This window comes from Mucor mucedo, assembly GCF_025094135.1.
Source record: "Mucor mucedo strain NRRL 3635 chromosome Unknown EV154scaffold_51, whole genome shotgun sequence".
NCBI lineage: Eukaryota > Fungi > Mucoromycota > Mucoromycetes > Mucorales > Mucoraceae > Mucor > Mucor mucedo.
In genome coordinates, this window is record NW_026252335.1 from 112,108 (window position 1) to 126,077 (window position 13,970).

A 13,970-nucleotide genomic window follows, 5' to 3' on the forward strand; every position below is an offset into this window, starting at 1 on the left:
TCGATTGATGATGCTTACATTCAGAGATTTATTTAGTCAATGTGTTATTTCGTATTTGGATGATCAAAATATATATTCTAAATCTCACGAACAACATATATTGGACATTGAAAAAGTATTCCAGTGCATTCGAAGAGCAAAATTGGTATTGAATCCATCCAAGTGCAATTTCTTTAAGGACTCTCTCGAATTTTTGGGCTTTGTAGTTTCCAAAGAAGGTGTTTCAACAAACCCTGCTAAAGTAGAAATACTCTTGAATTACCAACAACCTACTACAGTTAGAGAAATCAAAAGTTTCGTTGCCTTAGCATCTTATTACCGGAGATACGTACCCGCCTTTGCCAGTATAGCTAGACCTGTACATGATTTAACAAAAATCAAGAAATGAGTACCGAACGTATGGAATAAAAAAGCCACTAAAGCGTTTGAAGCTCTTAAGAAAGTCCTAACCGAAGCTGCTATACGTATTCGACCCAACTTTGACACGCCATTTACCTTGATGACAGACGCTTCACGTACTGGTATTGGTGGTGTTCTCAGTCAATATGACGACGAAGAAAAAGAGCGTGTGATACTATATCTTAGTCGAGGCTTGAAACAATCGGAAGAAAACTATGGAGTGTCCAAATTAGAATTGCTAGCACTGAATTGGTGTGTGGAGATATTACGACCATATCTTCTTGGCTCGAAATTTACGGTACTCACAGATCAGTCTAGTCTAAGAGGAATCCTCAACAGTACCACGGAATACACGGGTATTCTCGCTCGGTGGGTTGCTATCCTCAAAGAATATGAATTTGATATCATCTATCGTCCCGGAAGAGTAAACGAAAATGCAGATTTCTTCTCCCGACTTGGATATTAAAATCAATGACCCGTAATGCCATAAAACTTGCACAACCAAGGCTTTTTGTACCACAACTTCAACATACTAATGGAATACCGGCAATAAATCCCAGTCTCATTCACCAAGACTAAAAATATGTATATAAACCCCTTTATGTTTCAACTTGTAAATATTTCAACTATCTTTTCTTCACTTCTACATTTATTTTATTGGAACACAATTATTATCAACTTATTTACACTATTACAACATGGATAACACAAGATACGAACAATTACTTTACTATCTTGAAACTTTAGAATATCTGATTTCAGCCACACCTCAAGAAGCCAATTATCTACGAGTAAATTTTAAACACTATTTTTCTCAGGAACACAACCTTTACAGAAAGACACCTCTCAGGCTCGTGTTACCATTACCAGACGCTATCAATACTTTTCAAATGTATCACAACCATCCAATGGGAGGACACTACGCTTTCAAAAATACATATTCAAAAATATCGGCCAAGTATTACTGGGATGGAATGATTCAGAATATCAAAGATTGGGTATCTTCTTGTGAACGATGTCAACAAAAAGGAAAGGAAATTGAACTAGATTAACCTCATGTCATACCTGTACCTCTTGGACCATTTCAACAGGTGTCGATGGATATAAAACATGTGCAATCATCACGAGGAGGCCCTAGATATATTATTGTAGCTATTGACTATTTCAATATATGGGTAGAAGCCAAAGCTTTGACACATGCAACTTCAATTGAAGTTATGATTTTCTTTGTGGAAGATGTAATCTCGCGACATTCAACACCAAGTATACTTATAACAGATAACGGTAACCCCTTTTCAAACTTATTGATAAACACCCTATGTAATGATTTCGGGATAAAGCACAAATTTAGTTCGGCTTATCATCCTCAAGGAAATGAACTGGTGGAACGATTTAATCGAACTTTCGGATCATGTCTACGAAAACTATCAGTGGAAGAAAAACCGGATTGGCACTTATACCTACCTGTTATCTTATTTTCATATCGATGCATAATCCAAGCAAGTACTAAGCTATCACCATTCGAATTGTTGTACGGCAGGCAACCCCGAACACCGTTTGATAATTTTATGGGAAATCCGGATGTCTTTGATGAAGAGTTTACTGAAGAGATGATTCTCAACAACTTTAACTTATTTAAAGAAAAGTTTATTCAAGTACAACAAACTGCAGTAACCAACATTAACAAAGCCCAGGAAAATCAACTTAAGATGGTGAATAAATGGATACTTTCAAATGAGAAAACCAATAAACCACCGTATCAGCTCGGCGATCTCGTATTAAAATATCATGAAATCATTGCGAACAACATATCAGCAAAGCTAGAAGATAGATATCAAGGACCCTACATCATACACAAATGTTTCCCGAACTCTACATATCTACTCAAAAAGATAGACGGAGAAATTCAGTCTCGACATGTGCATGGCAACAAATTGAAGATTTAAAAAATCCTAAAGTCATATTTAATCCTTCTTTTTTCAATTCTACTCTTAATACACACAATGAATCCCATACAACACACCTTAGAAATCACGCCCTTCCTCCATCTCAAACCACTTACCACTTCCGAGAGTATATCCATGGTCCTTGATATAGTAGAAATGCGTCTGAACAAAGAGGCAACTGAATTACCTAACAAAATCTAGCGACTGGTATTAGAATTAGAAAAAACAGAAAGATTACTCACCATCCTCAAAAGACATTCACAAAAAACAACTAAATTATTTATTGACACTACCGTTGACCCCGATTCACAATTATCACTCAAATATCATCATTACTACACCGACAAATATAGAAGCAGCTTTAACAACCTTATACTATTCAAACACTTAAGAGCCTTGGCTGTCAAGAAACATTATAAACATAGGAGACCTGTCTCTTCTAAGGGGAAGGACGTGTAAAGATCCAGTCTGTGACTTTGTAACACCCTTTAAATCCCTTATCAAAAACAGCACGTGGTCACACAAGCCCTTATAACAAATATAAATATCCTTCCAAAATTCAAATAATAAAATTCAGACTTCTCTTATCTCAATTTAACATCTATTTTTTCAGAGTCCTTTATCGCTCTTTATTTTTTACCTTCTTTTTTTCCTTCTTTTCTTCCTTTTTTTCTTCTTCTCTTTTATTTATATATTAGAAAACATCTGTAACAAGAAACCTTCAATATATAGCACGATCTTGTATAGTAAACCTCTGTAATAAGAAACCTACATACTTCAATCAGTCGTAATAAAAACTTCACTGCATAAAAACTTAAATGCATATATACTAGAAAACCTCTGTAATAAGAAACCTTCAGTATAATATTCGATCATGTAAAGTAAACCTCTGTAATAAGAGACCTACATACTTTAAACAGTCGAGATTAAGTTTCTCCATCTATTTTGTTTATTCTAATTTATAAGAAAACCTCTGTCAAACAAAACGTTCTATAAATTGTTAGACCTTGTATAGTAGACATCTGATAAAAGAAACATACATACTTCAAACAGTCTAAGTAAACCATCCCTTAACTCTTATATATTATTCTTCTACTTTTGAAGACATAATATATCTATCATCCTAAATCAAAACTATTGATTTCTTATCGTTATACTCAACTTGACGTAAACGTTCAAACAGTATTACTACCTTCCTAAAGCCTACCTTATTTACTACTCATAAAAAGGCGTAATCAAACCTAATAACTTGATTTGGTGCTCACTACAAACTTTACAAATTCCTACATAAACCACATTAAAACAACTACCAATTTATAATAACACTTGGTTCTGTCTATTTTGATTATGTGGCGCAAGTTCTCTTATTTAAAAACGTTCTTAAGTTTGGTACATTACGCACACTTATCACGGATAAAGGCTCAAATTTTGTATCAACTGTCATGAATATTGTTTGTTCTCGTTTATATATTAAACGCTCGCTAACAATTGTACAACATCCAAGTACCGATAGCCTAGTTGAAAGGTTCAATAGAACAAATGATGGATTAGCAACCTATGTCCATGATGATCCTTTAACTTGGGATGATATTTGCCCTTTTTAAGGTATGCTTACAATAATAGCAAACATACGTCTGCTGGATAGTCTTCTTTTGAGTTGTTATATAGTTTCACTCCGGATGTTTCTATTGGTGCTGACATTAAGGCTTTGGAACCAAAGACTTTTGAAAGTGAAAGATGGTTGTTATATTTAAATCAACATCTCCCCGATTTACATGCTGATGCTCTCTCAAAGGCCAGTGAAGTTCAAACTAGACAAAAGTCGTTTTATGATCCTTCTGGCAAAGTCAAGTATGTCTATCATGTTCGATACTTAATGAAGAGACGTAAATTAGAAAGCAAATGGCTTTTCCTAAACAGAGTTAATCTGCTTCCTAGCATATTCTGGCTACGAACAACGAAGAGTGTACTGCTTGGGTGATTCAAAAAAAAGGTATGTAATAAATTCCGTAGTCTGATTAAACAAAAATAAAAAACAAAACAAACTATATGAGTACGTTTAGAATTTCTTTATAAATTTATTGATCAGGATGTTAAGATAATAATTTGGTATATATTTATACTAAACGACTGCTGGAAACTAATTTCATATTTGACAGTAATTAGTCATCAATAAATCTGTTTTTTGGCTGTCCAATATACAAGTAAAGTTTGTGATCTTATGTCAGAATGAATATATTTAGATTCTTTCAATGTTACTGGATCTTGTTAGGTTTTTCACCAATAGATCTGTGATATAGACTATTTCTATTTATGTCAATTAACTCTACATTTATTAGGTTGTAGAGTAATGAGGTTTATAGAAGGCGATTTAATATATAGTTTAAGTGAGTACCACGCAGTAGGTTGCCATCCGAGTGTGTAATAAAATGAGGCTTTTAACTAAGCGATAGTGGGTTCTTATCTTCATATAGGAGCAGAATCGAAGACAAATGAAGTGGATTGATCTTATATACTTTCGATATTCTTGGTACTAATTGTACAAGATGATAAAGAGTATGTGATTATTGAGTGAAATTAAAGACGAGACAATGGTATTCTTAAGGACAGAGTCTGTAGATGATATCGAATGTGTAAAATTAACAGAGTAAATAAACTATTCCTTATGGATATAATGAATTCAAAAGGATGATTTTATATACGAAGTAGGATACATAATAGCCGTTCTTCCTTTCAAAAAGAAAGGATGATAACAATATCATATTTGGCAGAGCACTTAAAGATGGTATTCCGTTATCGGGATGATATCTTTAAGAGTTAAGTTATAAATTAAACTATTCTTTAGGCTATGAGCTTAAAGATGATCTGAACAAATAGACAATGTGGTTTGAGAGGAGTTATTCTTATGGCTTGACAGCTGTAAGATGATTCCTTGACAAAGAAGTGAGTTTTATATGAATTATTCCGTTTCCAAAGGAAAAGGATGATCTCGTATAAAGTAGTGAAGAAAAATTAAAGGACAACACCACCGCAGATTTTTTCAGTGATGAGTAAAATTTCTTAATTTGAACGTTTGTGTAAGGGAGGATGAAAAATTGGCTTATAAAGAATTATAGTGTAACGGTTTATTTTTAAATAAATTATGTTTTTAAAAATAAAATATTAGAATTTCAGTGCTAGTATTGGCAGGTAGCCGGGTTCTCCAGGTTGCTACCAGCTCGTATGGCCGTACCGATAGGTAGCCCGGTTCTCCAGGATGCTACCAGCTCGGATACTAGGCAAACGGGGACTATTCTAACCAGTTGGGCAGCCAGACACCAATTGTGCCATTTGATAGATTCAGAAACCAGATACAATGACAGGTACATTGATTGGCAAATAAAAACTATACAAGCTTTGACCAGGCAGACAGACGGTTGCAGAACCAAGCAATACGGCTTACATCCCACTAAGAAAACACTGAAATTGGATTCCACAATCCAGACGATAACGTATAGGGCAAATTGAATGTTCTATAAAACAAATAGGAGAAATTAGCGATCATGACAAACGATTATATTATCCTACATACCACCACGATGGTTATGTTATCTTGCTCGTCTACAGTAATCAAATTTCTATTAGAAAATTTTCACTCTGAGCGATTACATGTCATAAAATACCTTATAAACCATTTAGTCATGGGCCAAACACGAACGTGATTCTCTATAGTGTAAAATAACAATAAGAAAACACATTACTTAGACAGATTATTCATATTTACATACCAATTAATCGCAGGTTATGATATCTACGGGTAAAACGACATTGGACTTTATAAATGAACATGTATTTTCTGACATTCTTCTAATATTGATCGGAAGCTATGAATATGTTAATCTATATATTCTGTAGCAGTAGTTGCTCTAAATACCTCGTAATTAGAGCATCCCCGGCAGTGCCCGATAAAAAACCCTTAACTTTGGGAAATCAAAATTTCCCATAACTTTTCCCAATCCGAAGTGTTTTTTTATAGGAAAAAAACATCAATAAAAAATACCCCTTTTTATCTCTATAACTTTTTTTAATACAAATGAGCAATAACAACGATTCTGACTTCGACAACGGCAACTATTCTAGTAACAATGCCAGTGATGATGGTAATGTCCATGGAATTGACGACTACGAGCAAAGTGGCAATGAGGATGCTGGTCCTTCCGATACCAGCAAGTTGAAGCGTTTCCGCTGGACACACGAGGAGAATGTCCAGGTGTACAAGTCATGGTTGCGCATCTCGGAGCAGGCAGTCCATTGTAATTTGATGAAGGCGGAAGTGTTCTGGAAGTTAATTATGAACGACTTTAAGGCGGAGAGGGAGCTCGACTGGCCAGAAAGAAACGAGAAGGCTTTCAAAAACCATTGGGGGAACATTTCGGCTGCTGTCAGCAAGTACTGCGGCTGTGTCGCAGCAATCCAGCGACGCAAAAAAAGCGGTAATGCTGCTGCAGATGAAGTAATTATCATATAACTATCGATAAAAGGATATAATAGTTTAAATCAAATAATTTAACAAATAGTTGGGGGATGCTTTCAATTCGTTTCAAACAAAATACCGTGTTCATTTCGCTTTTTACGATTGTTTTTTGGTACGTCGTAATAGTCCAAAGTGGAATGATAAGACGGCAAGAAGAGACGCCACGATCGTGAGAAAACAGGCGGTAAAGGCAGGTTCCAAGAGAACGATTACCGCTTCTTGTGCTCCTGGTAGCTCTGCTGCTACTGAGGTTGGGACGTCAACAGTGATTGCTGAGGATGAAAATGGTGAAAGTGATGGACCCATCATTGCGCGTCCTAATGGACGCAAAAAGAGCACGAATCAGGCTTCCGTGGACAAGAAGATCACTGATACCTTGGTTAACTGGGAAACAAACCAGCAACAGCTAGCAGACGAATACTCTGAGATGATGAAGAAGATGGATATAGCGAACGCCATTAAGCAGGAGTAATTGGCTGTCAACCAAAAGCTTTTGGCAGTCAATCAAAAGTTGTTGGATGAGAGATTGTTCAGCGTTGACTTGGAGACGTTCAAGGATGATGAAGAGACTTTGCGTTTCTATAAGCTTTGTCGCAAACAAGCTTTGGAGCGCCTCCAAGCTGAGTTTGAGAACGAAATACTTCGTACAGAAGATCTTAATGGTGAACAATAAATATGTTTAATCCTCTGTTCCATCTCAAAATTATTTATATTTTTTAAAACTAGATAGACCTATACTTTTGAGTGAATTTTATTTAGAAGTGAAGTCTAAACAATTCCATATCCTTTTCTATGCCAGAGATGCCCGACCAAGGCCTTCTTCAATCTGAAATGTTCAGATGCATCAATGATGTTTCCGTGGCGCGCTAAATAGCTAGAAAAGCTATAGAACGAAGGATCGCGAGAAATGTCTGCAGCATCAGAAGGGTTGGCAGGATGAGACTTAAAGTGATTGTTTGGAAGGCTGCCGCTCTCATCCCGCTCGTCTTCGACTATCATATTATGCATAATTATGCACGCCTTCATGATCATACCGAGATCTTTTCTTTTCCACAATCTTGCAGGACAACTAATTATAGCAAATCGAGCCTGTAATACGCCAAAAGACCTCTCGACATCCTTACGGCATACTTCTTGTTGTTTAGCGAAGTTCTATATTTCAAGAAGTCATGATTAATAGCTAGCATATATATTTTAATATTTTAGAAACGATATTTACTGCCTCGGCACCAGGTTTTGAAACAGAAAATGTCTTTACCATATTGGCAACGTTGAGGTATATCCCATCGGCAAGATAATACCCCATGGTAAACTCCTGGTCACCGACGTCAAACTTCACAACCACGCTGCTGCCGTTCGTATATTCATCGAACAAATCCGATCTGTCAAGAACATTAATGTCATTCAATGAACCTGGTAAGCCAAAATGGGCATGCCAGATCCACAGGTCATACGAAGACACTGCTTCCAAAATCAATGTCGGCTTCTTTTCCTTGCCGGTATACTGACCATGGTATGCTGTTGGACAGTTTTTCCAAGTCCAGTGCTTGCAATCGAGAGCCCCGAGCATACCTGGGAATCCACGTTTTTTGTTCTCTTCGAGGAGTCTCTCGGTATCTTCTTCGTTGGGTCTTCTAAGATACTCCTCTCCAAAAAACTCAACGACAGCAGCGCAGAATTTCTTCATACTTAACAAGGCAGTACTTTCACCCAAACGCAAATACTCGTCTACCGTATCAGCGCTGACGCCGTAGCATAGCTGACGTAATGCAGCAGTAGCCTTCTGCAACGGATGAAGGCCCATTTTTCCAGCAGCATTTGGCGTTCTTTGGAAATACGGATCATGCTCGGTGATAGCTTCCACAATTCGAAGAAAAACATTCTTACGCATTCTGAATCGACGACGAAATTCTTTTTCGCCGTAAACCGGGTTTTCGACAAAGTAATCATTTAATAGACGTTGATAGCCGGATTCACTGTCTCTGTCCATGACTCTGCGTCTCTCGACTGAACCACCTGTCATTGACTGACTGTCCATTTCATCCTTAAGTATTTTGATGTTCAGTATATGAAGGACATTATTATTTGCACGCTTTCTGAGATTCAGGAGTGCCATGGCTGCGAGTTGTTCCATCTTAAAAAATTTGGGATTGAGTAAAAAGATCTTGACACTTTTTTTTTCAGGTACATTTAATTAATTAAGGTTTTTGAGGTCAGTTATTTAAGAGTTTTTTTTAAACTGCTGGGGTTGACAAAACTTTTATTGCTGAATTTAAAAAAAAACACAAACTTAAGAGTTTTTTATCGGGCACTGCTGGGGATGCTCTAAGATCAATCAATGTAAAAAAAAAACAAAAAATGAATGAAGGTTATTAAAGAAAACTTAATAAAAAAAGTTTGCCTTTATGCCAAAAACAGTCACCATTAAGAGTATTTGAAAGGTTAAAGGTCAAGAAGAGAAGCCGTTCCTTTTTCTTAATTAAAGATGTTCGAACATACATTCCGTCGAATCAAGAAAACTGAAAAGGCTCGCCAAACAATTTATTGTGCTGAATGCCGAAAAACAATAGTTTCACAGAACATCAAGCGTCACTGTCGTACTACTGGTCAACAAAAAGCAATGTCAGCAAACGTCACTCCTATAACTCCCAGTAACATTTCCATTTCTGAAGATAACGACCCCGAATTAATTGTTGAATTATCAGATGAAAACATTCAAGTATCCGAAGATCTGTTATTGAACAGTATTGAGGATCAGTATAACGAGGAAGATATTGAAATTTCTAGTGAAAACGATGATAATGATTCTGATGATGAATTAGAGTCAGAAAAAGAGGAAATCAATGAAAGCACACTCAACGACTCTGCTACCGAATTTTTTGTTGGAAGATTTAGTGCAGTTCAGAACGAAGCTAATACTGAAGATGCAACCAACGATATTAATACATTTAATGGTATGGTACCCATTTGGGAAGCCTCCTCTGGTGTTGAATGGAACAACTTCGTTCAATCACACTATCCTTTCAACACTACCCAAAAATTTGTTTTGCAAGCTCTTGTAAATGGAGACGACGACCAGTTATCCAGAAGACAATCAAAGAAAATGATTTACACCATGAACTTGTTGCTCAAATTGAAAGATAATGCTGTAGAAGATAACAGAAGTTTTGAACTTCCGGCTCTGGACAACCTTTGGAATTTTCAATCTCGCAAAGGCAATAATATCCCTGTTTTTAAAACGGATACAGAAACTACCACTGGCAAAGCCTTTAATAAGCTCCAAAATAAAGATGAAATGGTCGAAAGAAAAATCTTCTTGAATCTGCCTTCTGAGCATATCAGACTAACAACATTGAACCCAACGAAGGCCAGTAAAATTACCAAGCTTTCCGATCATACAACTGATCAATCGCTTGATCTTCATCAAGGTAAAAAGTGGAAAGAAAACCCTTCATTCCAACACCCTATGGTAACTGAAATCGGAAAAGATTACTGGTTTGGAGACTTTGTCTACTTGAGAAATAAAGACCTTTTCTTGGTCAAGTCGTTTCACACAAAGATTCAAATTCGACTCGCTGCAGGCTACCGTGTTCTTGAGCAAGACGATTTCTTTGGTATTTCAACAATTACTATGGAGATTCCCTGGCTCCAATTAGGAGGACATTACGAATCGAATGTATGCGGTAGCAAATGCTTTTCTTTGGATGGTGATGGTCAAGGACTGGATTATTTGCATCAATCTTTAGTTCTTAGCAAATCTCCTTTGAAACGTAACAAGTGTGACAGCAATGGAAACATTGTTCAGAATCAGTATTATAAAGTCAAGGTAACGCGAATTATTTTATTTTCTGATCACATTCAGGAAATATCTCAAAGCAGTACAATCCCTACGAAAGTTGGTTTATGAACTCTGCTGGATTGCTTTTTGAAGACAGATCGAAAAGGGAAAACGCCTGCTTCATTTGGACGGCGCCCAAGACAGATGGAATTAATGCCTTAAATATCATTCCTTTCATTGTTGATGACTTAAAGGTACTTGAGAAGGGTGTACTAATGTATTCAGCAGAAGAAAAAGAAATGGTTTTAGTAACTGCGCCATTAATGTGCATTATGGCCGATAACCCAGCACATTCAGACATCTGCGGCATACTTGGGATGACAACAGTTTTTCCGTGCAGAAAATGTTACTTCCGTAACATTAAAAAGCGCAAAAACGAAATTTACGCAGTGACTCCTGAACAGTTACTCGCCAAATATATTGTTAGAACCAAAGACGACTATGTTCTCGCTTTGGATCACAATGCAGTCATCGCCAATGCTGAAGAATTCCCTGTTGGAGCAAAGCTTCTGAGCTATCGAAATCTTGATGGGAGTGAAAGATTACTAGAATTGGCCAGTTATAATCCTGCAGAAGATACACCAGTGGAAATTCTTCACACAATTTTGCTTGATATTGGTAGGTATCTCGTAAACCATTTGATAAAGGTCACAATTTTCAAGAACAAATCGGTTATGACGATCTTGATAACTGCAGTGAACCGCTATGAATTCTGCAAAAATTACAGCCGTAATTTCTCAAGACAGCTAAAACATTTTGGATCGTTTCTTGGCCGAGATTATAAACAATTGCTTCAAATTCTGCCATTGATCATTTCTCAATTATTTGCCGATCGAGTTCGTGATGCTAAAATCATCGAACTTAACAAGCCTCTAAGCAAGTTGGGTGAGCTGTGCTCATTAGTTTTTGTCCGTCGTGTGCACATGGGGTTTAATAAGTATGTGAATGATGTGCATGAAGTCATACATGAGTTAACGAAGAGAATCCATGCCTTTGATCTTGCAATCTCAAACCCCACGCCATATTCATGTAAACCTAAGATGCACCTCTTGCATCATCTTCGTGATGATCTGATCAATTTTGGGTGCGCTTTACATTATGAAACAGAAAAAGGTGAGCAATTCAACAAATGTTTACGTGAACATCTATTCCACACCAACAGAAAAGATACGTCCAAAAGCCTTGCGCTGAAAGTTGGTAAGCAAGAGCTACTTAGACATATTGTCGATGGAGGGTCTTGGGTGAGCAAAGATATAAAGAGGGTCCAGTACGGCTCGAAGCTCAAAAATTATATTGATATGGCAGGTGATGACTTTTTCTTGGAAATGTTTGGTAGCTCCCGTTAGTTTGCCGATAACAACTACTCGGGGGTAAATACCTTTTCAGTGGGTGTTTGTGGTTTGGTTTCTGTCTGCATAGATAACAACACATCAGTATTTGTAGGTGAGATCACCAAAAACAATGGTAAATTGGTTACTTTGCAGCGATTTCAACCTGATGTTACTGGTAGAACTGGACAGCCTATTAGCTGCACAACTGATGGGTTTATCGAAATGGAGGCAGATAAACTTATTCCAAATGGTGCTCTTGATATGTTCAAAAAAGATGTCAATGAAAACAAGATTATCAACCCATATAAATTTAACACAACTATGCTCCTGACACAGCTTAAATAAAGAACATCCAAATATTTCAAAGACAGGCATTTCGTGCAACAAACACACCTATGTTTGAGTATTCGAGTTGCACACGACCATTGTATTTTTAGCTTTTTTATTATTTTCTATTTTTTTATTTTTTAGCCAATCAGATCATGAGGACACAAACATTTACTTGTAATCGACTAAAAAATCCGCGGTGGTGAATATAAGAAATGAAATAAAAGTTTTATAAAGTTGTGTTTGATAGTTTTGATTTTTAGATTTTGCTGGTTGTTTTAGTTTTGAGGTAAAACAATTGCTGAAGTTTTTATTAAAGGAAAAAAAAGGAGGTTATTTATATGGGTTTTAAATTAGAGTTCAGGCTGAAAGTCAGTACGATGAAACGGAGTCACGTAAGATCACTGGATCTTACATACGCTCCTCCCCACTAAGAGTAGGTATCCTACTGAGGAAAAGAAAAGGGGTAGTGTAAAGAAATAAAGAAGAAAAAGAAAAAGAAAAGGAATAAGAAAAGAAAAGAAGAGAGATGAAAGAAAAAAAATAAAAATATAAAAACAAAAATAAAAATATAAAAATAAAAAAAAGGAAATTTGAATGTTTTGATTGGTCTCAGGGTTTGTTGTTTGCACTAGGCTTGGGCCCTTTCCTTGGTATGTAATGAATCGAGTTGGGTTGGGATTTTGGTTGATATTTCTGCTTGTGTATTCTAGCAGTTTGCTTTGGCGTTTGATTGTGGAATTGTTGAGCCTTTTGAGATACTTTCTCGATCATTTTCTTGGAAGTGAAGACACTTCGATGAGCTTCTTGGTATTCTTTGTTGTACAGGATTGAAAATCCATCTTTTTTTATGTTTTTGTGGGTTAATTTGGCGACTTTAGATATTTGTTTGTTAATTAGCCGCTGTACTCGTTTCTGTGTTTTATAGAGGCATTCCAATAGTTCAATTTGGTCCGGCTGGTTTAGAGGGTCCAGAATGGGGGTAGCCATCAGAAGGGTAGTAGTACCGCCACCTAAGAGGATAGGAGGGAGAGGGGGAGTTTCTGACAAGGTTTGAGGGGGGCTGCTTGGGGGAGACTCGACCAGGAATTGGTCGAGGAATTTTTGATTCTGGGTTATTGGATTCATTGGATTTGTTAGTTTCTTATATGAAGGTGGGCAATGACGGAACTTTATATATCTTCAATTTGTTGCCATGGATGTGTCGTGGCACCAACTCTCTTGTTGTGGATTTGATAATATATGTCCTGTTCGAGAATACTTGATGTATATAATACGGACCGGTAGAGTGCATCTTCATTTTAATTTGCCAAAACGTAATATGTGACATTTTTTAGCATTCATCTCCGACTAGTACAAGTAATATAAAAGAAAATGTATTCATAGCCAGATTTTTTTAATGTGGGGAGGTTTTTTTATTTTTTTAGGGCATTTTTTTTATGCAAAATTTTTTTAGAAGAGTGCAAAAATAAACCAAACTTCTAAATTCACAGTTCTATTTGTCATTTTTAAAGCTCCCGTGAAGTAATACGCTCAAAAACAGTAACCCCTTTGATGCGTTTGTAATTTTAAAGAACGTTCCATCTAATATTACTGAAGTAAACAAAGTTTTCATA

The 13,970-nt window shown here is 36.5% G+C and overlaps 4 protein-coding genes across 4 annotated transcripts; 2 read left to right on the top strand and 2 right to left on the bottom strand.

Moving 5' to 3' along the window:
• Positions 1 to 3,787: 3,787 nt before the first annotated feature.
• EV154DRAFT_481886 (uncharacterized protein) lies at positions 3,788 to 4,326 on the top strand (the record flags this gene model as incomplete). The annotated part of the gene is made up of 2 exons (XM_051598436.1): positions 3,788 to 3,870; positions 4,014 to 4,326. The coding sequence occupies 2 exons, from the start codon at positions 3,788 to 3,790 to the stop codon at positions 4,324 to 4,326; spliced, it is 396 nt and encodes a 131-aa protein (XP_051457173.1).
• A 1,195-nt stretch (positions 4,327 to 5,521) lies between these two features.
• EV154DRAFT_481887 (uncharacterized protein) lies at positions 5,522 to 6,173 on the bottom strand (the record flags this gene model as incomplete). The annotated part of the gene is made up of 4 exons (XM_051598437.1): positions 5,522 to 5,857; positions 5,917 to 5,962; positions 6,008 to 6,050; positions 6,113 to 6,173. 4 exons carry the CDS (start codon positions 6,171 to 6,173, stop codon positions 5,522 to 5,524), a joined length of 486 nt encoding a protein of 161 aa, XP_051457174.1.
• A 3,170-nt stretch (positions 6,174 to 9,343) lies between these two features.
• EV154DRAFT_481888 (uncharacterized protein) lies at positions 9,344 to 12,372 on the top strand (the record flags this gene model as incomplete). The annotated part of the gene is made up of 3 exons (XM_051598438.1): positions 9,344 to 10,684; positions 10,735 to 12,037; positions 12,116 to 12,372. 3 exons carry the CDS (start codon positions 9,344 to 9,346, stop codon positions 12,370 to 12,372), a joined length of 2,901 nt encoding a protein of 966 aa, XP_051457175.1.
• Positions 12,373 to 12,966: 594 nt separating this feature from the next.
• On the bottom strand, positions 12,967 to 13,482 carry EV154DRAFT_564035 (uncharacterized protein; the record flags this gene model as incomplete). The annotated part of the gene is made up of 1 exon (XM_051605817.1): positions 12,967 to 13,482. The coding sequence occupies one exon, from the start codon at positions 13,480 to 13,482 to the stop codon at positions 12,967 to 12,969; it is 516 nt and encodes a 171-aa protein (XP_051457176.1).
• Between the last annotated feature and the right edge of the window lie 488 nt (positions 13,483 to 13,970).